The sequence below is a fragment of the Corvus brachyrhynchos genome, unplaced genomic scaffold (assembly GCF_000691975.1).
Source record: "Corvus brachyrhynchos isolate BGI_N302 unplaced genomic scaffold, ASM69197v1 scaffold83, whole genome shotgun sequence".
In the NCBI taxonomy this organism is placed as follows: domain Eukaryota; kingdom Metazoa; phylum Chordata; class Aves; order Passeriformes; family Corvidae; genus Corvus; species Corvus brachyrhynchos.
The window spans coordinates 4,233,324-4,258,705 of NW_008238464.1; the positions used below are offsets into that span (position 1 = coordinate 4,233,324).

Genomic DNA, 25,382 nt, shown 5'->3' on the forward strand with positions numbered 1-25,382 from the left:
GTCACTTCACAAGTAAGGCATGACAATATTCCAGGAGAAATGAGGTCATTTTCTACCTGGGTACAGCTTTCTTCCCCTTAAATGTTACAAAGAACAGGAAAAAAGCTCTTTGTATGTCAGAGCATTCCCAGTGCTCTGACAGCAGGAGGACAGTTGTGTAAAACTGCAGCAGGTAATGATGCATAAAATAAGCATATCAAAGCTGCTAGGTTTTCTATGATTTTCATTGCTGGGACTACCAGAACAAGGCATTCTATGAGTTTTCTGGGATGGGTCTGACCCGATGCTGCAGGTAGCATACTACACTTAGGTGCTGGGTTATACAGCACTCAAGTATCTAGATAAGACATGATGGATAAATATGGATAGGGCTTATCTTTTCCTTCATGTCCCCCAGCTTACCCCCACCAGAGATACTTGCTATTTATTGTATGATGCAAGTCAACAGGCAGCAGGGCTGTGTCCTTGGCTTCCTCAGATCTCTGAAGAGCTGGACAGAATGTGACAGACCTGCTTACAAATGCCTTCAGACTCCTTTTGGTATTAAAACACTAAGTCGATGCATTAGATATTGCTTCCTTAGTAAAATTGTTAAAGACAACATTTCACCATAGAGACTTCATTAAAGTAGTGGGTGTATGAAAACATTTAAACACAAAAAGATATTGCTACCAAGTAAAGAGACCATGAATTGTTGTGTTAGAACACAGCTTTGCTTTTATTTAATGCAACATTGTTTAATGAAGTCAGGAATCTCTGTTTAGTTTTACTTCATTTTTATCTTCTAGCATTTTACTAAAGTTTAATGTCAAACTGCATGAAGTTGATAGAAGACCGGAGGGAAAAAGTCATCAAACCCAGGCAAGGGAGCCCCTGAGGCAGGGCCCAGCCTGCACTGGTCCAAAAGCCACAGAGCTCTGCAGCCAGGAAGACATAGAAGAACAAGGTGTGGCCAAGTAAGGAAGGTGGCCAGGGACCAACAGAAGCCTGGGGACAGAGCAGACTGGCAGCCCCTGAGAGCTGGAGGAGCATGGTTCATTCCCAAGGGGGTGAGAAGCGGGTGAGTGGACTGAGCTCTGCAACTTAGGAAGTCATTGAAGTTTGTTCTGCTTTGACAGAAGTGAAAACCTGACTTGACAAGACACAAGGTGGGGAATTTGCTTGCAAACCTCTAAAACTTTCTCCCTACTCAACTCCTGAGCTTTTTCCACTTTAAAATTGTTCTGGCTCATGATTTCATGAGGCCTGACTTTTGCATTCAGAGCCCTCTTGGTACTTTTAAGGGCACTTGTGTTGGAAAAAAGGCCCTGTCGTCTTTTTGGCTGCTTTCAAATTTTGTCATGGCATGGCTTCAATTAAGAAAATCTTCCCCTTTTCCCTTCCACAGGGAGGGAAGTTATCAGCACAAGTGATTATTTGTATGAAACCCTACACACTCTTGTGATTTGATATCAGGCAGATAGGAAAACTAAAAGTGTAGGGTATTGAGGCATTGATAATTAACAGCAGCTTAACAAGAGACTCCTCCCTCCTCTGGGACTGAGATTTCTTTGGTTTGTAGTTTTTAGTTTTGACCATCTGTGCTGGTTTTGGATGTGATAGAGTTAATTTTCTTCACAGTGGTTGGTATGGGGCTGTGGTTTGGATTTGTGCTGAACACAGGGTTGATAATACAGAGATGTTTTTGTTATTAGTGAGCAGGGCTTACACAGGGCTGTGTGGGGCTTGGCTGCTGGCTGGGGTTAAACCATGACACCAGCACAGTTGTATGGCCATTCACATTACAGAGTGAGCAACTGTGAGGAGAGGTACTGCTGACACACTGACTGGAGTATCTGGAGGGGATGTACTGAGTGGCTGCTATCCAGAACAAGAGACTTCAGGAAGGTTTTGAAGCAGGAACACTAAAACTTCTGCTTGACAAATCAGCATGTCACAAAAGGCCATAGAGATGCTTTGAAATGAGATATGACAAGTTAAAACCTAAAGATGGATCAAAAACGTACAGAAATGAAAACCTCCTTTCGCTTCGCAAATATAAATCCCCAGTGAATGACATCTTTTAAAAAAGCAGATACAAATCCATCCTGTACTCCTCCCTCCCCATCTTCAACTGCTTGTGATTCAAGTAGAAAAACCCCTACTTCTGTCACACTCTGAGATCTTTCTGGCATGGCACTGCAGAGTAACCTTGTATGTTAGAGGGACTAAAGGGATTGAAACATCTTTGCATGCTGTCTGTGACCTTCAAACAGATATCAAGAACTTGCATTTTATTTGAATATACTTCTCCAGGTTAGAGAGGCACCAAGTGCATAATCTTGAATCTGTCACCAGTAACTTGCTAATTTTTAGAAATTCCCTGTTTATTTAGTCTTTCTGTAATATTTGAAAAAAAATAAAAACCAAAACAACAAAAACCCAAACCACAAAACAAACTGAACTATTTATTCAAGACAAATGTACCTTTTAGCCTTTTACCTTTCTTTACCAGAGAGTATTTTGGATGTTTAAGCAATATATTCCTCTGGCAAAGACATGACAAGAAGACACTTGGACCCTTCCCAATTTGGTTTCAAGCTTGTCAGCACTGGTCTAAAACAAGAGAAATAACCCGATACAGGGTGACCCTGCATCAGATTGGGCTTGGACAACACCACCTCTGAAGAACCTAGCCAGCCTAGATTTTTCTAGGATTTTAACATGCATTGGGATGGTCAGACCCCGCTCAATGCAAATACCACGTTGACAAAGGTGGTTACGGGACAATATCTTCAGGGGGTTATTGGCAATTATAGGCACTGGTAATGATGTTCATGACTGCTATTGGACTTTTAGGCACTATAATCAGCCTTGTTATCTACTGAAAACCTGCCATGTGTTCAGCCATCAGCTTTCTGCTGGCAGCCCTGGCCTCTGACCCTATGCTGTCCTGCAGCTACAGTTGTTGCAGTGAACTGGACCTTTGGGACTCATTTCTGCCTAAACTCAGCTATACTCTATTGATTACATGTCTTGGAAGGAGTTGCCATCTGGATGATTTGCATGGACCATCTTCTAACCACTGTCTAGAGGCAAAACTAGCTGAAATCCCACTGTGCTGGAGTCACAACTGGGTTTTGGGCTTTTTTTAATGCTTTCTGCATTACCTTTCGATGGATGGATGGATGGATGGATGGATGGATGGATGGATGGATGGATGGGGAAAAGCAAACCGGGCCTCTCCAGGGTGTATTTCCTGCTGGCTGAGCTAATAAAGTCATGCTTGTAGCATTAGTTTTTCATTCCTTTCAGCATCATGCTGCACTAAGCATCTGCAGCCCAAACACCCTCTGTAAGAGCATCCTGAGGACCCACCAATGTTCCCGCAGCCTTCGCTTCAGCCAAAGGAACAAACTTCACCTCATAGGCTGTAGAAACCTTGTCAAGTGACCACAGACCTAACTTCACAACAAGAGCCCTTCCCTGTAGCTCCCACTGTGTTGGATTTTTGCTCCTCTGGATCCCCAGTTATGCTGTGCACACAACCCGTCCTCAGCATCCAGGAGATGCCTGCAGCACTGCCAGTGCCTGCACTGCCTGGCAGAGTGGGGCTGGAGAGCAGCTGAATTAGGTCACACCTGCATGTCCTAAGCACTCCTTTAGCACTTCTCCTTTGCATTCCTCTCTCCCTCCCCTTGGAGATCACACGGGTTTCCTTGGCTTACCACAGACTCTTTACCAGCCCTTACCACCCTTCCTTTCCTGGGGTTTCCTTACCAGCAGGTCCTATAGTGCCACTGTGGTGGCTCCTGCCCCTCTTGCTGGAACAGGGGAGCACTTGGTCCTTTGGCCCTGAAGCCAGGGCCATCAGTCCTGAGTGGTGAGGAGGAAGATAAGGAACACTGCTGCCTTCTGCAGGGTATGTAAGCACCAGCCTCACTTCCACATGTCAGGGATCTGACTCCTCTGTCAGTCACCCTGATGAATCCTCTATTTATCAGTAGATAATCTTTTCCCTTCACTTGGACATTCACATTCCAGGGTTTATTTATCTATGAATCCATGACAAATGTAATTAAAAGATTTTTTTTTATTAAAAATCAATATATTTATACATTTGTACATTCCACATACTGCTGTGTATGTTCACCAATATAACCACTAAGTCCAAAAGCCTTAACAGTACAGACTTCCATCTGAACAAATTTACTGCAGGGGAACTTCAGTTTTGAAATCAATCATACATTACAGAATGTTATTAACTTTTCTTCTTTTCCCTTAAAAAGTAGCAGCACATTTAATTACCAGTGTTCACAAGGCATAAGCCCCAAAGTGTTGTACAGCAAAATTAATTAGCAAATACAGGCAATAGGAAGAGAGCTCACAATGAAAACGTATTAGTTGCTGCCTGTTATGAACAGCAGGATGTTAATAAAACACTTAGAGCCACACTGAATAAGACTGCAGCAAACCGAGAAGAGTTATAAAATCAAAAATTCCTTCTTGATAGAACTGTATAAAACAAAATATTTTTAATAGGATTCAGGATAGGAGTCCTGTGAAGAACAGATGTTGTTATAAAGACTCAGCAGTCAGGATAATGCTTGTGTGTTTAAACATGTAATAAAGTTCTCAGAAAACATACACATATTCCATCCCTACCACCACCTTTCCACAGCTCACATTAGTAGGGCTTCATGTGGCTGAATAATAAAGCGACATTTTACTGAAAACAGATGTGGTCCTGAGTCCCTCAGACCTCTCAAGATTTGTACCCATGTCAGTTAAGTGCTAGAAGAGTGACATTAATCAGGTAACAAGGGCTGGAAATTTTCTGGAGATTGGGAGCAAGGGAACAAAGAGAGAAGTTCTCATTGTACGGTGGAATCTTGTGCACACCTGAGCAACCTCAATACGGGCTGCCTGAACAAGTCAGTTCATAGGTACCTGTGGTGTGCTCTGTGTAACAAATCCCAAATGCTTATTTCCCCCTGGCTTAGACAATATTACAAGGATACTGATCTCAATGTGACAATGTATCCGTTTAAATAAAAAACAGGAAGATGTAGCCGAATCCTTTCTCATGAATATACAGCCATGAATCTTATTTTGAGCTGAGTGCCAGATTCTGAGCAATTTTTTTATTAGGGTTTTTCCTCTTTTTGACTTAAAGAGGCAAAACCTGCATATGATGATGTACACACGTCATAGGGAATTTTTATGTGAGGAAGCGTGGAGATATGAAAGTGTAGAAGAAGGTTCAACAAGTGCTTTTTGTATGTACCATCATATGTTACAGTGGATTACTAAAAAAAAAAAAAAGTCAGAGCTGCAGTATTTCAATGACTGGAGGCTACATGTTAGACAAATGTGTTTTGGTATCTGCAGAGACATCAGTGTAAGAGACTAATCTCATTTATTATGTCCTGAATCACAGACACGGTGTCACATTAAAAAATAATCTGCACTTCTGTTTTGGTTTTCACACATACAAAGCTGGAGGAGACTCATTGGAAAAAGTGAGAGAGATGAATTACAAATAATTTAGCAACAGCTAAATTAAGGAGAAATATTCTGGCAGAATCTCCAGTCTCCAAGGGCAGGTCTAAGACACCACATTCCCTAACTGGAGATAAAAAGATCACATCAAGCTTAAACTTCCAGAAAGCATTTTATTTCCAAACTAGAAGAATGCTCAAAGAAATATTCCTCTTTCCTGCCTCTCCTCCTTCACAAATGCAGTCATGCAATTAATAACCAAATCTGGTTCCTTCCCTGTTCATTCCCTCCGTGCTGCTGCAGCCATACCAGAACTTACCACAGTAGCAATGCTGGCCCAGGATTGCAGGGACATAAACCAAGAATGATCAAACTGACAGTGCCAAAACAAAAGAAGGAATGAGCTCAGGTTCCCCAGAATGAAGCTCTCTTACCCAAGAGGTGTTCAGTTGTCCCACCTAAGGAAATCTGAATGCAGACCTTTCATAAATTTCCTGGTGATAAAGCACAGACCACCACACAACCACTCTGATGTGGGCCGACATCTCCTCTGGTCGAGAATTATCCCAGTTGCTCGCATACTGGACACACACGGGAAGAGGATCGTCCACCTGCCACCTCCCTGCTGAGCTCTTGCTCTGCCTCAGCCTCACACTGGTTTCCTTTGCTTTTTACTTTAATTACCATGGGATTTCCATATAAATTATTCAAATGAGTTCTAGTATAAAACTTAACAAAGCAACATATGAATACAATATCAAGTTTTCCAGTCCACGCTTTGGGGGGACTGGGCTTAAAAGAACTAGATGCCCCCAACTTAAATATTAATCACACTTTTGATAGCAAAAATGCTACCTTGCATTATTCTGATTTCTGTATTTGTTCTATACATACAATTATTGGTTTTGCTGCATTTTAGCCAAAGTACATATCTGCAAAAAGATATTGACTATTAATAAGGAATTGTTTAATCTTTTATGGGCATATCTTTTCATGCAATAGCAACTGAGAACTTTCCTGAGGTCTGGAATGATATGATCTTTATTCCATTGCAGCAGTAGTTCAACACTACTAAGTGTCTAGAATTACTCTAAATCATGGAGAGGGGTCTTTGTTTTAGTACCTCCTTACTAAATAGAAAAAAAAGAGAATACTGAGGATGCTGGCAGCAAAAGAAATTATTTCTTATGAAATGCAAGCTAGTGTACACAAAAGGTTTATAGGGTCTTTTTAAAAATTACTTCCACTCTTATCAGCAAGTATTTTGAGGACAGGGGACTACAGATTTTTCTACATCATCACTGTCAGTTGTATACACGATGTTCAAAACCCATGACTACAAGACGGTGAATCTGCTTATACCAGTGTCACAGCAGAATCACTCATGCCAGAATTGAGTCAGAAATGCCCACACTTGACTTCTTTCTAAGTGTCTCTCACTAAACTTGGCTTACACGTCTTAGTACAAAGCACTACAAAATTCCTTAGTCAGGCTTTTAAAAATAAAAAAAATTCAACACAACAGTTATACCTTCCTAATTTCAAAATCAGGAAAAAGAAAGACGCAAAGGTCTTTTGCTTTAAAGCAAAGTACTCCCCACCTTGAGTACAGCTCTGCAACCCACAATACAAGAAGGATGTTGAGCTGTTGGAATGAGTTGAGAGTAAGGCCACAATGATGATCACAGGGCTGGAGCACCTCTCCTATGACGACAGGCTGAGAGCTGGGGCTGTTCAGCCTGGAGAGAAGGCTCTGGGAAGACCTTACAGCACCTTCCAGAACCTGAAGAGTGCCAGCAAGGGAGCTGGAGAGGAACTTTGTACAGATGCATGCAGTGATAGGGCAAAGGGGAATGGCATTAAGCTGAAGGAGGGCAGGTTTAGATCAGCTATCAGGAAGAAATTCTTTACTGTGAGGGTGGTGAGGCACAGGCACAGGCTGCTCAGGGAAGTTGTGGACACCCCATCCCAAAGTGTTCAAGGCCAGGTTGGATGAGGCTTTGAAGAACCAGGTCTAGTGGAAGGTGCCTATGGAAGGGGGGTTGGAATAGATGATCCTTAAGGTCCCTTTCATCCCAAACCATTGTATGTTTCTGTGAAAAAGAGATGGATTTCTTTTTCCCCTGGATGAGGTCTGGTTGCCCCTCCTTGGAGGCAGCACTGCACTTAGAAGGCAGCTTTCTAAGCCAGCCTTTCCGTACAAGGAGGCTGCATATGGACAACACTGAGCACCATGTGGGGTGTCCTGTGTGGGGCCAGGAGCTGGACTCAATGATCCTGATGCACCCCTTCCAACTCAGCTTATTCTGTGAATCTGGAAAGGATGATGCAGACACTCTATTCTGCTGAAAGCCTCCACTGATTCGGAATTCTGAAATGGGGAACAGCGGTACTAACTCAACTGCATGCTGGTCAGTAAGCCTGGTATTTATTAGAGCTTTACAGAATTAAAAGAAATGTTTTCACTTTGCAATACTTAACTTTTATTTAAAGTTGTCATTTTTTTAACCTCTCTTGGGGGAAGCTGTATCTTTTAAATTAACTGTTTTAAAATAGTTAAATAGCAATGTGAACACATATGAGGGCAGTTAAGTAAGGGGTTTGTGTTATTTGAAAAACTTTAGTTTACAGAGTATTTAGTAGACTGTAACAAATCCAGTATCCCTGTAGTGCATTTTTGTAGATTTCTTACAATTTTATACCTTCTTTCTGTAGTTTTGATTGCACAAAGTCATCCATAAGCACTAAAACCTATTTTTGTGGAGTTCCAACCTGCCTAAGTTATGTTATAGCAAACACTTAGCACATAATCTGTACACTTATGTATCAGCTACATCTTAATCCTCCAAAGAAATGCTAGAATGATAAGATCAATTTATTCAACTGTATGTACAGCATATTTGCATATTAATAAATAAATCAATATTAAAGTTAGGATCTCTTCCCCCATATAAAAGTGACTACAGTCTGACCAGACAATCTTTCTTTTTTTTTTTTCTTCCAAGCTCACCTGTGTGTTTGAGGCTATTGGTTTCCACTCAGTATGTTACAGTAACTGCAGGAGCAGAAACCTAACAGAGCAGTGCTTACATTTAAATTTCATATAGCAGGTGGATCGGAGGGAGGTACTAAAAAGTGCATCAAAAGCCAACATTTTGTAGAGCAAAAAAAATGAAGTTTATAATGTGATCCTGGGGAAGAGAATCCAGCCCAAAAGAAGACATGCTGCAGCAAACACTATAATCGATGCACGTTTCTGTCTTCATAGCAAGCTGCATGATGCTGATCTTGTCCCACCACTCTTCAAGAATTCCAACTCTAATAGATGCCATCTTCCCCTCCACAAATTTACCAACACCACAGTCAGTGCAAAGTGACAATTCTTAAAATAACTGTTTGCCTTCACTCTGTAACATTCATCCTCACTGTGAAGAAAAGGCTCCTTTTCTCTTAAGTGTTTATTCCTATTCACAGAAGAGCCCATATTTGCACCTCTCCATGTCTGGTAGTGAATTTTCTTTTCTATCTACATTCATTAGAAATCAAAAGGGTAAGTAGCAGTATTTCATATTTACTGGAAGTCTTCCCATTAACCCAAAAACTAGCTGTCCATCTTGATTTATACTTAAAGTAGCTGCACTTTTGTCTTTCCAGACCACTTTCAATGGGGTATAAGTCATGGGAATTGTGGGAATATTTCAAGTCTGATTGCTGGAGCTGGGAGAGTGATGAGTCACATTGGAATTGAGATGTCTGTTTGCAGCACAGTGTGTGTGGGCCATACTCCCATTCGGGTATCTTACAAACACAGGCTCGCAGAAAGGATTTTGGCACACCTGACACACCTTCTTGTCTGAAAGAAGAATTGGGGATCCTTTTTGTTTAACCTAAAGAAAGGGGAAAAAAAATCCAAATGTGAATCTAACCAGAAAGGAAGGGAAATGATGGAGCATAATTGCCACTCTACCAAACAGATAAAACAAAAACAATTTTAAGAATCTGCTGTGAACTCTAAGCAATATTGCCCTAGCTAGGAATAGAAGACAGCTTCACAACTGAATTTACCATTAACAAAATCTACTAACAAGCTTCAATTAATACTAAGTGCTAGATAATTTTTTTAAACAAATTTTGACAGGTGACATTGTAAAAAAACTGAATTGGAAATTCTGACACTCCCTCCTAGTGAACAGAATGCTAACTCACATTTGTTAAAGTTTCTGCAAGAACTTTGTTAATCTGCAAATCCCAGATTCACTTCATATTCAGCCCAGAAGCTCACCAAGGTTATTCCTATTTCAAGGCCCCCACTTTCCCTTTTGTTTTACAGAGAAAACATACAATTAATTTTGAATCTAGTAGTCATGGCAAAAAACCCCTAATAAATGCCAAAGACATGAAGACAACTTTTGTACTAATTCTTCAAACTTCTTTTGATGACTGTATATCAAAGGACTTCATTGTAAAGCTTCAAAATGCTTTTATTTTAAAACACCCCAGTAACCTACCTTCTCGTGCTTGTAGATTAAGTTTTCAGCTTGTGCTAACCCAAGTGCCACCTGAGTCATTCTTTTTGTGTGAATGCTTTGTCTCACTGCTCCAGCCAGGAATGGGGAGAGGAGCTGCACTGACCAGCTGTCAGGCACCACCTGCAGAACTAGACCTGCATCAAATTCCGCAGCATGGTTATTCAAGAGATCCACAGCAGCCATGACAAGTGCACAATCTGAAGTGCCTGGAGTTAAATACACTGACAGCAGCATATGGAAAAGCCTCTGTCTGTACTGCACATCTCTCTTCTCAGAGTTCCATATACAGTATTCTTCAGCAGCACGGAAGTCCTTCAACTCATGGACAAGGATATGCAAAGCCTTCTCGTGTTCTTCTAATTTCCCATATAAAATTGCACTTTCCATATGAAGGTCTGTGCCCTGGATTTTTTCTGTTAAATGAGAAACAAGGCAATATTTGCTCAGTGGAGTAGACAACTGCTCCCTCTCCCAGTCAGTGCAACTGTAGAGAAGACAGATGCTTGTAAGTATAGGAATGCCCAGATGTATGGAAACACATAAAATCAGAGCACCACAAAATATGGGACAAAGAAATTACTAAATAATAATGATGAACCAGTGTCACTGACATCTTTTAAATTCTAGCAGACACTGCTACCATGTATAATGAGCTGTGAGATGAAGCTGCAATATTTTTAATCTCTGCTTCTCCCAATATAGGAGGTCACAGAATAAACTCCATAAAAGTCAATAAAAATCAAATAGTACATCTCTTTAAGAAAAGGGCACTACGAACCCTTAATCCAGTTTAAAGTTTAAGTGTCACCAACAGGCAGATAGAGTGGCAAGTTAATCTGACATTTCAAAATTAAGTAGAAAATCATCTAATTATTGTAAAGGTGATAAAGATTTGGCATAGGCCTATGTAAAATGCATGGAAATACCATGTTTTTCTCACCAAAATGTTTTGTTTATCAGGGAAGAACACACTAGCTTGCACTGATCTCACTTTTATGTAATGTAAGAATTGTCAGGTAAGAAATCCTTTATTTTGGAGTACATGGATTTCAAGAGGGTAGTCCATTTTGTAACTCTTGCCCTGAAGAATTTGCTTAAAAACTAACTAAAAGATGAAAAAGAACAAGAGTTTCAATGACTGTGCCTCAGTGACTTGTACATTATACATCATATAACATTTTGCTGCCTGGAAAGGCAAGGAAACATTAAGCATTGGTAAATTATTTTGGTCTCTACTCAACTATTTTGATTTCCACATACACTGGATTTTTTTCCACTGAATTTCAAAAAATCATTTCACATCTTTCAGTTCAATAACAAGTCACTTCCCTTTCATCCACTATTCCATCATTCTTCAGCCATAATCCTCCATACCAGAGAGGATTTAATTTAAACACCTGGCTTGCTTAATTGCACTGTATGTTTGCATTCCAGTGGATAAAACATTAAAAATTAACCAAGATAAGCATTGACCAAGGAAAATATTTAGCTGAACTGTTGTTTGCCTTATACCAACAGTAATATGTATGTCACACTTCTCACTTAAGAAGATGCTCATATTTTTATTTAACATGAACCCCAGAGTGAGTTTCAGGGTTATGGATAACAAACAAGTCCTTGGCAATTAGATTCCTCAAAGTTTCACTTCCATTCACTAGAAACAGGCTGCTAAATAAATAGACTTGTAGGTCTTTCATTTGCAAAAGGTTGTTACAAGTTACATGCTCATCATTAAACAGAAGGTGACCATTAAGGAAATTATATTTGTTCTGGCCAACTGGTATTCTGTCTCTGGTGCAGTGGCAAACACACCAGTGGAGCTATGGAGACCAAGGACAACACCAACAGATATTCTTTCTAAATTAACCTGTGTCTGTTAGAAATACAGCCTATCAAACAAACACACATAGAAACCCTAGATCTTTTAGTTTTCTATGCTTGCAAGGACTATTATTTTGTGTCCAGCTGGAAATGACATACAGCATTTACAACAGACAACATGCAACCTACCTAAAATAAAACGAATTCTATAAAGATCAGATTTCTGAAGCAGACTGCGAAGTTTCAACAGCAGTTCAGTTGTTTCTGTACAATTATCTGTGGTCACAGATTTTAGCTGAAGTATTGCCTCCAAGTACAAGACAGCTAGATGAGTATGGTACTTTTCTTTCTACAGATGAATAGAACAATGTTAGCTCAGTTTGCAAAGACGATCTCTTGTCCCCAGCAATAACACTGATGAATATTTACTTTATTACATAGAAATGTGGTTTAAGTTATTTAATTTGAATTAATCGCAAAGTATTTTGTCCCTACAGATAGATAACTTATTTCAGAGCAGCCTCACAAACTACATTGTAAATATGGGATCCCTCATATTCAGGTACGTTCTTTGACCTTTTCTATTTCTGCAATAAAATCTGACAAAGCCACCAGAGGTAGAAAAGCACTCTGAAGGCACAGTGCTTTCTTTTGTTATCCACTATCAAATATTCATCAAAACAAGCTAATGATTTGACTGTTTTAAACATTCTCACTAAAACATTCACAATAATCTAGTAATTTTTAAAGACCAAATTGATTTATAACCCAGCCTTTACTAGCAGATAGATCTAATTGTAAAATATTTTCACAAATATTCTACAAGGCGCTGTGTTTAACTCAAAAAGTTTGTTGGGAAATATCCACATCATCAGAGACTAATACATTCATCAGTCATGGTATAACACACTTGCAATACCAATAAGGGGAAACCACTGATCCGATATGTATTTGAAGAATGTGAATTAGTGCACTGACCATCAGTTCTGCAGAGTTCTTTCACTGTTCATTTCCTTGCTTTATTTCCAGGTTAAAAAACTTCTGTGCTTAAAATGTCTCATAACCAAATACATAATTTGGCTGCTTTTGTATTGAGCTAAAACCCCCAAAGGTGTAATACACTGTCACTTAGGACTTGTGAATGCATCTTTTGGGCATTCAACATCAAGAGTGGTTTGGAATTCTAGTGAAGGGTGCATGGTTTAATTTGATTGCTAATTGTTCAAATCTCTCCAGAAAGACAGAATAAAACATTCTCACTTGTAAAACACTGAACTAGCAATTTTAATATATTGCTGCCACAGTGCAATAGGATCAGCAGCTGCTCAACCTTTTGTTGATCATTTCCCATGATCTTACCAGAAGGAGGTTTGAGCCCCATCAGTGAAATAGAAAATTATGCAATAACCATATGTAAAAAACCCCCTACGTCTGAGGGAACACAAGCAACTGTCTTGCTATCACAAGCATTGAAAAATTCAAAATAATGAAGGTATCCATGCCTCACCTTCTAGTTTAATCTTAAAAACACTCCTAGCCTACTCTGAGTACTTTTGAAAGACTTCATATTATGCCTGTTTCTTCCAGACATTGCCTATTTTCAGGCTTGTTGATTATAATCTGCATTCTGAATCCTATGCCTACTTTTAGCATTCTCACAGAACTCACCTCTATTTTTCTTTCCAGTACTAGATGTTCTAGATATTTGACACGTGCTTTAGGATATTTGTTAAGGCAACTGACTATATCATCTGGATTAATGTTGTTTTTCTCCTGTTCTTCCAAAGGTCTTTTAGTGAAAATCTGTACGCCAACCTAGAAAGAGTTAATTGCATTTAGGAACTCAATGGCAACCATTTTATTAAATAAATATTTAAAATGAAAAAGGAATAGCATTTGTTAATACATTGTTCAGGAAGATAAACAAAACCCTGCCCAACACCAGAGAATTACACTACTCTGTGCTTATCATGGTCTCACTCACTCCTATCTGCACTACCTCAATTTGTAGACTATACATTGTCCAGCTGATAAACTTTGGCTTGGGCACAACTTCCACAAAAAATATCGAATGGATCTGCACAACAGAGAGACCAGAATGTTCTAAGCCTCTTCACATGTGATGACATAGACGGAGCAAGAGACTTTTGTAATTAAACCAAACCAAAAGCTTAGAAACCTGCCACTGCGCAAAGTAACTAAGCTTAAAATTAATAAAAATCAGGCAGCAACAAGTTCCAACAGCACAGACTGTCTGATACAGCATCAAACATCCCACTTAACAGCACACATACTGATGGATGTTACAATTATTTTGTTTTTTAATTTTGGCAGATTAATTTAATTCTTTTAGCAATGAAGTTTCGTCTTGAATGGGGGCTATTTAGTCCATGTCCTGGTGTACACAGATACCACCCATCCCCTTTAAAATAAGAAGCAGCAGCAACAGCTAACCTGTCAGGTGATTTATTTATTTATTTAAAGATTTGAAAATTATCTCAATAATGAATATCTCAATATGAAGAAAAAAGATGACATGCTGTATTTTTCCTACCCTAAACTTTGATTTCAGAATAAAAAGAGGCAATTTTCACTAGCACTTGCTAATAGAGGGACTTGGAAGAATTGAGAAACCTGCAAGTTTTCTTCTGCTGATCACTGTTTGACTGGCATTAAGTATGCTGCAAAAGGTCCAATCAGCTATCAAGAAAAACCAATATTAAGGGAAAGCCAAACACCACTGCAGGGAAATACTGATGTTCTGTGAAAAGTGTATCACTCACAAACCTCTTCATTTTTTTGTAGAATCCATTCAGAGTACTTCCACACTAGGTCCTGGTCCGAGCAGAATGTAAGGAAGTCTACTATGTACTCATAGAGATCTGAACGTGTAGAATCTTGAATATCTCCATCAACTATTTTCACCCATAACTGCAACAAAAACACACAGATTAAAGTGATTAAAACATGTACTAGCTCTTCCACCTCAAAATTTATGTGAGCTACTGAAAGACCTAGTATAAGACTTGTGGAATTAGAAAGAGTTGACAGGAACGCAAATTGCAAGGAACATCGCTGGTCACTCGCTTTTGCCATCACACCCTTTTGCACCTGCCATATTCACCCAATTCAGACCCCATATCATGTGGGCTCTCATTGTGAGAGCGACTAAAGGAGGTACACTAATCACAAAGAAAGCTTTTATCAAAAGTTCTTTTCTCCAATGCATAGTATACTTTTCATGTGTTCTGTGTGTGCAAGATGAAAAGCAAATTATACAAGCAATTTGGAAGAAAAACTGGTTTCTGCTTTTCTTTCATTTTGACTGAAGAACTGCAAGTTCCATGTGATATTGTTTTTATGTACATTATAATTGGAATTAAAATGTGCCACACCTAGCTGACCAGTTTAGCAATAAACCTTGTTTTTTCCAGCATCAAGATTCTTCCAAGATTTCTTACACATGACAAATGTACATACTGTTTTTGTTGCCCTTACTGGTTTTCTGCCCAGGTCATTATTACTATTTATATAACTGACCTGAATGCATCTGATGGGGTTACTGTGATTAATGTGTTCAAGAAGCCACACAATAAGGCAAACTTAAAATACTGGATATGGTCTGAGACACATACTATGCACTCATCAAGAATATACTGATTTCTCCAGATGAAGTTTTGCAGACAGGAACAACAGAATTATTTAGTCTGCAGTGTACAGGCCACTGCTAGTATTAGTGACATCAGTTGGAAGATCCCCAAAGGGATTACTAATCCATCTAAAACCCATAGATCTTGCAGAATGTGTTCACTCTTCATCACCAGATAAGGGAGTAAACTCTCAGTCGCTGTCAGTGTCTGCCATTAGGTTACAATGCTGTTTTGCTGTGTGTATACAGATCAGTCAGCACAGGGCATGCTCCTGGAGTCCCATAAATATCTTTTAAAGTGAGTGCTTGATTATTTTAGCACTTCTGTCCATCTTTTAGGAGTATAAACATATGTTCTGGTATGTACAGTTTTGCTTTAAAAATATGATACAAGCATCTAAATAACTGCCAACTTCAGTAAGCTCTTCAGACTTTTCACATTTCGCATATTATTTTATTCAAGGAAGTCTTAACATAAGTTTCAAGTTATAATATATTTCTCATATACACACACACATATATACATACACATCACAACTTTTCAAACAGATAAACTAAGACCTCAAATTTTTTTATCTCAGACCTAAAACAGTATTTTGGAATGGTTTACAGATGATACTAAAAGCTTTATTCTAACCTGCAGTGCTGCAGCATCCTGACCATTGTAGTGATACAGGAGACCAAGTGCAAAATACCTGTAAAGAAAGAAAAAATTAATATTAAAATTGCTAGAACTTTCCCACTAATTTCATTATGGACTGATTAGCACAGAGTACAACAAATAATGGTTTACAATGACATGTACATGGCCATGTCTGTACTTGAACAAGTCTCTGTAGGCTGTTTTTATGAATCAAAGGAGAGAAGTTCTGCCCTAAAAGTGTGTCTCCGTCACTCCTGTAACTAGAACCTGTCTTGGGGACTAGAGCCAACTTACACTAAGTATGTGCCCAATTAGAGATATTTCCCACACCATTCTGTCAATTTTATGCACAGACTTAACACCCACCTCCAAGCAACTATTGCTCCAATAGTTCATCAGCTGTCATTAAATCAAATTTTATTATGTGTTTATTTAAAACTCTGTTTTACTATCAGAAACTTTTTTCTTTACTGTGGCAGGGAGTCAAGTCAGGCAAAGAAGAGCTTTGTATGGTGCTATTACAGAGTGGGCTTTGTGTACTCTAGGAAAAATACAGCCAAATTCTGTAATGGCTGTCCTCACAGAACAATGTTCTAACATTCATTCAATTCAAAAGTTTGCCATGCAAACCACACTTACCGAAAGTTTTTAACAAAACACCTAAAATAAATGAAATTACCCTAAATACAACCACAATGAAAGACTCTGCCTCACCACTATAGCTGCTACTACTGCACCAGACAGTTTAAAGCTAAAGAAAGGAAAACCAAGATAGACATACTACCTAAGGCTGGAGTTTGTATTTTACACATTTACTACCTAATGTTTCCTGCTTAATGAGAGTCAATTCTCTGCCCACTGGCATTTCTGGTTTGAAGTAATTTGCAGTCATCTTAAGGAACCTCTTTTTGGTCAATCAGTGGAACACAAAGTTTGCAATTCAGAACTAAGAGCTCTTTCCTTGAATAAGCAACTACAATTTCAAAGCCACTAACTGGTTAATAGCTTTTACCCAAGGTAGTGCACGCTTTAAGGCATCTTTGCATTCTGTGTACAACTGCTGCAGCCATTCAACTCCCCCATTATCACAAGGGCAAACAATTAACTTTTCCCTCCCAAGCTTGTACCAATTCTTTATTTTTGTACTGGATACAGAAACTTCCATGGAGAACTCTGCGTTTCATTTACCAGGATAAGACAGAATGCATTTCCTTTACCTCAGACTGTCAATTAATAGCTTTTCACCAATATTTTTAAATGCTAACAATGTTAATTCAGACTGAGTCGTCTTTTGGACAAGTGTAAGCACAGAAACTACAAGTACTCAAACACATTGTTCTAGAAGCCAAGAGCATCTAAGACAATTTTTCCTCTGGTCCAGAAGGCGTGATAATGAAAAAATCCACTCACTTTTTGTGTTTTTCCAGCCAAGCAGCACTATCTGTTAGAAGACAGAAGTTCTCTGAAACTAGGAGATCCAGCAGGCTTTCATGATTTGCCTCTGCATACAGCTTGAGTAAAGCTGTGTCGATATCCTCCTTGTAGCCATTTGCAACCTCAGTGCTGCGGACTTCATTCAAATAACTCATGAGGAATCGTTTGCATTTTGTCATCTTCTCCTGGTCCCCTTGGGTCAGCTGGTTCAGGTCCGCGTACTCGTGCAGAGGGGGATGAGACCGGATAAATGAAGAGGAAGTAGGCAACAGGAAGGGGTAGAGAGAGATCAGCTCCCGGACATCAAGCTGGCCGCTTCTGCAATTACAGTGTCAAACTAGATGAAGCAAAAAGAAAGAAAAAGTATACATAGGCACAAAAAAAAATGTGTGCTCACATATGCTTAGAGTCAGGACACTAACATGTAGTCAGTTTCTGGAGTATTTTTTGCTGTATCTATATTTATTTGTTTATCATTGTTCTTACTCCTCTAGACATTGGCCAGTCTCCAAATTCTCAGAGCTTTCAGCCTTTTGCTTTTGACCTTCCACAGCTCCTCTCTAGCATCTACAAAAATCAGCTGAACAGCCCTATAGCAGTCCTAGGACTGTCCTAGACTTCATCCATACATTGTGGGAGCTAGTCTTCTGATGGCAGCAAAAAAAATATAAATGGAGAAAGTGAACCCTTTCAGACAAGCCACAAAAGACTGTCAGTGTAATTCTGAAGAAAACAGCAACTTCCTGTACAAAACTGAAGCTTTCAGAACATGTGTTTGGATAATGAAAACATCTCCCCAGCCCTGAAATGCACCAGATTCCTCATTTGGCTCTCTTCCTACAGAGGTTCTGTAAACAAAGCACAGATACCGATTATGCATCCGTTTAATCAATAAGTCTGTTGTACAGGCAGAGGCCTTGGGTGCACATCTATGGAGGCTCCTCTGGAGTGGCTTTTCCACTTCAGGTGTGAAGGACACCCTATACTTTTATTCTGCAGCAAGTTGTAACATAGATACACCACAAAAAACATTTTTCTTTCAGCCTAGACTGAAATTCCTCAGGCTTTTAAAGAATGCTTGTTTTGACAGAGTAATTTTTTTTTTTTTTTACACATGGTAAATAATCCCTAATTTTCACAGCTAGAGTGAACCCTCTTTCCAGGCCTTACTTTAGAAGAACAGCAAGACATCAGAATTTATATTTTATAGTATTTTATTTCACTGTCAAAGTTTTTATTCAGAATTCACCTTTAAAAATTAATGCTCCTGAAATGCAGGAAATACTGTCGCTGAAAAAAAAAAAAACAACATTAACTTGACATTAATCTTTCTCTAAAAGAAACCCTGTTTAGTTATTTTGTTGCAAATAACTTTTTAAAAATAATTTTTATCTATCTGGTGATCAGCAAACTCAAAGACTTTCTCTTCACAACTTTGATTGGAATGAATTCCAGGAAGAAATAAATGAAAACGCAGAAGTAGAAAAGCAGCAGATTTCTACAGGCAATAAAGTGTGAAAGATCATCATAAACAGGCTCATCCCTTCACTATGGGCACGCCCTGCATCGTTCACTTCTTTCTAGAGACACAATTCCAAAACAATCCAGGAAATATGAACTAGTAGGAACCATCACCATGACAATCCCTATTTAGAACTTTTCTTTCAAGTTAATATAGTCCTTTGGCTCCAAAAATCTATACGAGAAGAAGGAAATTCTGGGAGACAGCAGCAACAGCAAATTTAAAAGCAGCATCCTCTCCTCCAGAACCTAGTGACTGCAAAGCACAGGAGTAGCAACATAGCCAATAAAGAACCACAACAGACAAAAATGGGAAGCCTTCCCATGAGGAGAGGTTTGAACAGCAGGTTTTCCCAATTCATACACAGGAATCCTACTGCCTAAAACCTACCTCCACAGCAGAAAGGCCTACCTCTAACCAAGGGTAAAGCATTCAGGTCTACTTCACAGATTTCTGCAGTTCAAATTTCTTTTAATCCCTCTTTTGGGATTTGGCTTTGAAATTCTTAGATCTACATTATGGTAAGAGGCAGAATAACCAAGCAAGTTCTGTCAGTGTCATGACCTGATGGTTTCAAGAATATTTGAGTTTTCAGTATGAACTTAATACAGTAACTTAACTGCAGTTTTAGCTACTGCAACTACTCTGAAATTTCAAGTCCTGAGGACCACCAGATTAAATATGAGACACATCACACTAGAAAATTAACCCTATTTGAAGAAAGAAGAGATTTTTTCTCCCTCCAATCCAAATGAATCTTCTCTGATTTGTTTTAGAACAAAAGCTAACCCGTAACTTGAATAACATCCACAGGCTGCTCAAAATTTGTGCAGAAACAAGGAGTCTTAATAAATCTGGAGAAATTCAGATACAAACATTGGTTCCCTTGCTGGTTATGCTGTCAAGTATTTGGAGATGGCCTAAGATTGAGTTGGAGACTATGACCATGGAGATGGATGAAGTTAAAAAATGCTGTATTTAATATGCCACTTTTAATACATTTTAAAACATTTTCTAACTTCTACAGTAGCTTCTGAGTCCTTTCATCTTACCATCCAAGTTTTCCTAGATGATGAAGTAGTCAGCTACTTTACCTCTGACTTCACAGATTCTGGCCTCAATGATAATCTGTTTCCAAAAGGAGAATGAGCTTTCAACCTGGGCTAGCCTAAAGCCAGGGCTGTGAATCATCTGTGGTTTTCTCAGCAGGTCTAACTCGAGCTCAGCTGTACAATTTTGTTCCCCTCACAGCAGTGGTAAGCAGCAATCAAGCAGCCTCCTAAAAGCACCACATCATCCACAAGCTTCTTCAGAAAAATACTAGATACTAAACAATGACCCCACCTGCACGAATGGCTAACATTCAACTCAAGACTTACGGCTCCTGGGATTTGTGGATGTCTTGTGGACCTTTTCATCACATCTGGACAAGACCCTTTTAGAGCAGCTACAAAGGATCTCATCTCTTTTGAAAAACATGTCTGAGCCTTCAGCTTCTTGCACCTCAGGCTCAGCAAAATACAGACAGGAACTTATCTCACAGTAGAAAACAAACTCCTAAGTTGAGACATCAGTGTTGTGAGGCAACTTCCCTTTGAGCAATTCTGCATTAGTTCTCTTTGGGCTTCATATATATCGACAATGCAACAGGCAGAATCTACAAGTTTTCAGGAAATTTAGGTCTAAATTCAGAACCCCATATCTACAGATATCAGAGATGCCAAAGAAGCCGACAGTGTTAGCTGTTTTGCCTAAATTGATTGTATTGGAAGCTTATATTCTTGAATCACATTTAAGATGCAAATTCCACATCATTCCTACTTCTTATTTCTCCAGGTGTAAGTACCAGCAATTTTTTAACCTCTTCAGTGTAGGAGAGACCTATACCTAAAGTCTCTCTATAGGCTTTCCAAGGTGAGAAATACTGTGTAAAGAGTTAACATTTTTATTTGTTAAAAAGAGCAAAGTTCAGAAAAGTTCCAGTATCCAGTGTGTCAGAAGGCAAGCAATATCTAACCAGTAAACACCGAAGAGAACTGGTTTCCCTGTGACAACTGCCAAACATCTCGGTAAGGCATGTAAAATTCAGCAAATGGCCTCCTAAAAAGCACTGTTTGGTATAGCTCTAATGATAGCAATGTGAAATAGTATAAATCACAACTACATAACACAATCACAATTTTGTTACTGCTAATAACAGATTTTTTCAGACCAAAGAAGCCCTACTCTTACTTCTCACTCAGTTTTAAGGTTAATGGATCTAGCTGAAGAAATTTATCCTCCTTTTGTTGAACTATTTGAGTTTCAATAAAGCTACCACTTTCTTCTTTTTTGTCAACCTTCTTCAGTATTCAGAAGCATCGGCATTAACCACAAGGAACTTGGCAAATTATTCCTCTTAAAAGTTCCGGTCTTTAAGAACGATGAATTCAAGCATAAGATATAACAGTTTCTTGACAAGGTTATCCAAGATGGGTAATAATGCAAGAAAATGAAGACCTTTAGTATAATTCCCCCTGCTAACCTGTAACTGTCAGATATTTTCCAAGTAGTGAGATAATCTCACCTCATATTTAGACAGAAGCAGGCCCACATACCACACCAAGAACTCTGAGGTACTGCTGCTATCCTGTTTCACTGCTTAAATCTGTCTTTTCTCAGGTACCGAATTTCCCTTTGACATTAAGACTGAAGTTATTTCTAAGACAAGGTTGAAACATCTGCAGAGCAACACACCGGGATGGGAGGAAGTGCTTTCACAGACTGCCACTCCCTTTCCCATTTTTCCTCTGAGCATCAGTAAGTTTAAAATGAACAAGATTGATTGAGACTGTCTCAGGGCACACGGCGCACCCAGCTATTACTCTAGCTCGGTGTGCCCACCAGGGCTAAACATCAAGGAACATGAGCTCCATAACAAGTTTTTTCAGAGTCACCAAAATACTCTGCTTAGCTGATGTATGGCTGGACAGAAGAAAAGCACAGAAACTTATTCTGGCTTTCTTCCCTGAGCAGACACCAGCAATTCACAAACCGTTGCTCTGCTTTGGAGTTGCAGCTTTTAGAGGAAGGGAACACCCTGGGATGCTGATTCAGCTACAAAATTTGTGGCTGGACAGCACATTTTCTCATGAAGCACATTTGTTTCTACAGAGGAGCTCCCACAATCCTATTCATTAAAGCTTGTTTGTCAGATGGACTGATAGTGGGATGGAGGATGTGTAACAAATCTGGGCTCCTTCCACCTGCGGTAGACCTCCCCACAGGACACATTTCTCTCTTTTCACTGTTCTTAAAATAGTTTTAACTATGTACAGCTTGTACTTCTGCTTCAGATACACAACCCAGGGGTCAGATACACAAGTGTCTGAAAGTTCATAAGGGTGGAGAAAGACTGCAAGTTGCTCACTAATGACAAAAATTACTAGGTGATAAAAAAACTGGTTGTGGCCAGAACAAATTGTCATTAAATGCTGTTCAGGCCTTTCCTGTCATTCCTTCATCTTTCCTCAGTGTACACTGCTCAGCTAAGCCCAGTGTCTCCCATTATGAGCAGGAGGAAAAATGGCAAAGTCCCTCATGAGTAGCAACATTCCTCAAAGCTTTACTTTCCTCAACGCATTTCCATAAACCCAAGGACAACTTTTTTCCTACACTGTAAATATGCTTGCGATATACTGAAAATCGTCTAACCTTAATCCTATTCCATAGACTCTAAACTGATTTAAAGTGAATTTCAGCAGATAACAAGGAGAGTTATTTTATGTGGTCAGCATGCATTCCACTAACTACAGAGAGTGCCACATCACAGAATGAGACATGGCTAGCAGAAATGAAATTATCAGGTAGAATAAAGATAACGAGCAGCATTTTCTGAATGAAAGTGGAATATCAAGGTCAATTTATAAACAAGTGACTGCTGAAATGGCTAAATTGGCAAGGTTAATACGGACTTCAAGAACAAATCTGTCTTCTGGAAAAGGTCTAGCAGAACAAGTGTTAAAGCAAATTCAATATCAGCATCCTCATAAAAATTAGTGCAATTGTGTCAATAATATTTAAATTGTAACTAATAGGTAAATTATACCTTTTGTTAAAAGTATTAAAAAAGAAAAAAGGAACAAAGCAATATTCATGCTGTAAATCACAGCACAGACTCAATAATAAAGCCTTGACCTTCATGGGATAAATTTAAAAAATTGCCATACATACAACACTCAAACTCTTAATGCTACTATATGTTAGCATCTCCAAAAAAAAAACCAAACCAGTTGCATTAACTCGTCAGCTCTAAAGTTGTTTCAATGCTATTCTGTTCTTAACCCCAACAAAACCATTTTATCACAGTGAACTCACATCGACATCAAAAAACATTCAAGCAACTAAGTTTTTCAAACCAAGAACACTAACTCCTTATTTAAAAAAGGTAAATTATTAAATTTCTTGTCACACAATTACCTGAAGAGTTCTTTTGCTTCAAGGAACTGAAGCTGTGCAAACTGTATAAAACCTGCTTGCTGCAGGATTCGTTTGTACATTACCTATAAAAAAGAAAGAGGGGGAGAAAAATATTTATTATACTTGTATTTATGCAGTGCTAGTTACTACTGCAATAGCTGCCTGCCAAAAAACACCAAACACATGATCTTCAACCACACCTGACAAGTCACAAGCAAAATAAACCTTGATCCTCTACATTTTAATTTATGTACCTGAATATATTGAGTCTGCTGCCCAGACTCAGTTTCTTACACAAATGTGTGTGAACACAACACTGCTCACGAATACTTAGTAAAAGCAAAGTCAACAAACAGCAAGTTTAAGTTTTCTTGTTCAAATAATGACTTATCTGACATCATGCTGACTTGCCTCAAGTTTTTTCTTGGGTTATTTGCAAACATAAAAGCCAATGGTTATCTTTGAAGTTCCCCACGATTCAGTAAGTGCAAGAAATGAAGATGGTCCCACTTGACCACACACAGCCACTTCCTTCCTGTCTCATCTCTCTGGTGCAGCAACCTTGCTGGCAATTTTCATAATCTCATCTCCAGCTGATGGCCATATTTCTGACTTTCTGCCAGTTTTGTTATTTTGATTTTTTTTTAAATAAAAAATTCTTTCAAAGCAGTTCAACCTATCCAGTATGTAGTACATTATGCAATGTACCATAAAAATATGGTTAAAAACCAAGTAAACCATATGGAAAGTTATTTGTTACGAAGCTTTATTGTTAATGTCACACCTAGACAGAAAATGTTTAAATGAAGCTCAGTAGAACGAGAACACAAAAACTACTTTAAATGATAGGTAGTTATTAAATCTGAATGGTCAACCAATTACAAGATTAAATGAAATCCTTGTGCTCAGAGTATTTCCAACAGGAAAAGAGAAGTACTAAAAGCCAGGAACCTAAACTGTGCTCTGCAGAGCATTCCCATTTATGACAATGCTGGTATTTTGGCAAATACACCCAGCTACCTTCACATGTCCTCAGTTTGTCTCTTCAACTTGCTCATGAATACACAGCTTTCTAATGTTTCACACTGTACATGAAAGCTGTTACTAATATTAGACTTTAAAAAACGATTTTCAATAAAAATATCCAGAGAAACGACAATACTATAGGAACATATTCCAGACAGGAATTGCTGAAGAGCACTAAGCCTCAAGTACAGTGGGACTGACACTCTAATTGATGATTTTTCACCTTGATTAAAGGTTATAGATTTGCCAACAGAAAAGCTTGGCTTCAGTCCATTTAGTCTGTGAATGCTTTACTAATGGTTTGTCTTAAGGGAATACTTAATCTCTGTTGTTAGCAAGTCTCTAAAATGCTTTGTAAGTTTGTGGGACTTTTCTTGCGTCCCCAGTGCCCAGGAGAAAAGGGTAACAGAGAAATGTTACCAGGCACACTTTTTCAGACAAATACAACAATATAAAATTAAATTAACAATACTTCATGGCATCTTTATATTAACTAATGCTTTACATTCAAGTGTAATAATTAAAAATAGAGTTAACTAAAGCTAATAGAGAATTTAATTACAGTTACAAAGTAAAACTTCTTTAGGGGATTAACTCACAAAATAGCCAAAATATTTTTGATTTCTGACAGTGTTATTACATCAATACACAGTAATGTGTGAACTGATGAATACCCACTTGGTCATCTTCCTAAGGACACTGCTGAAGGATTTCAATCTGCAAATATTTGCATCTCGTGGCAGCAGAAAAATGTTAAAATCCAGCCTGACTTTCCAGGGAAAGACTTCTCACCCTGCTGACTAGTATCAAAAGTAGATA

General features: G+C 38.7%; 1 protein-coding gene across 1 annotated transcript in view; it reads right to left on the bottom strand.

Annotated features, from left to right (window-relative positions):
- Positions 1-7,890: 7,890 nt before the first annotated feature.
- TGFBRAP1 (transforming growth factor beta receptor associated protein 1) overlaps positions 7,891-25,382 on the bottom strand; it is a 30,813-nt gene continuing 13,321 nt past the window's right edge. The window contains exons 4-11 of the mRNA XM_008635832.2: positions 23,538-23,620; positions 17,534-17,875; positions 16,118-16,175; positions 14,619-14,762; positions 13,500-13,646; positions 12,021-12,180; positions 9,990-10,423; positions 7,891-9,368 (exon numbers count right to left, since the gene is read on the bottom strand). Of these exons, the coding sequence (XP_008634054.1) occupies positions 9,180-9,368; positions 9,990-10,423; positions 12,021-12,180; positions 13,500-13,646; positions 14,619-14,762; positions 16,118-16,175; positions 17,534-17,875; positions 23,538-23,620 (1,557 nt within the window). The 3' untranslated portion in view covers positions 7,891-9,179. The remainder of the gene's footprint in view (positions 9,369-9,989; positions 10,424-12,020; positions 12,181-13,499; positions 13,647-14,618; positions 14,763-16,117; positions 16,176-17,533; positions 17,876-23,537; positions 23,621-25,382) is intronic.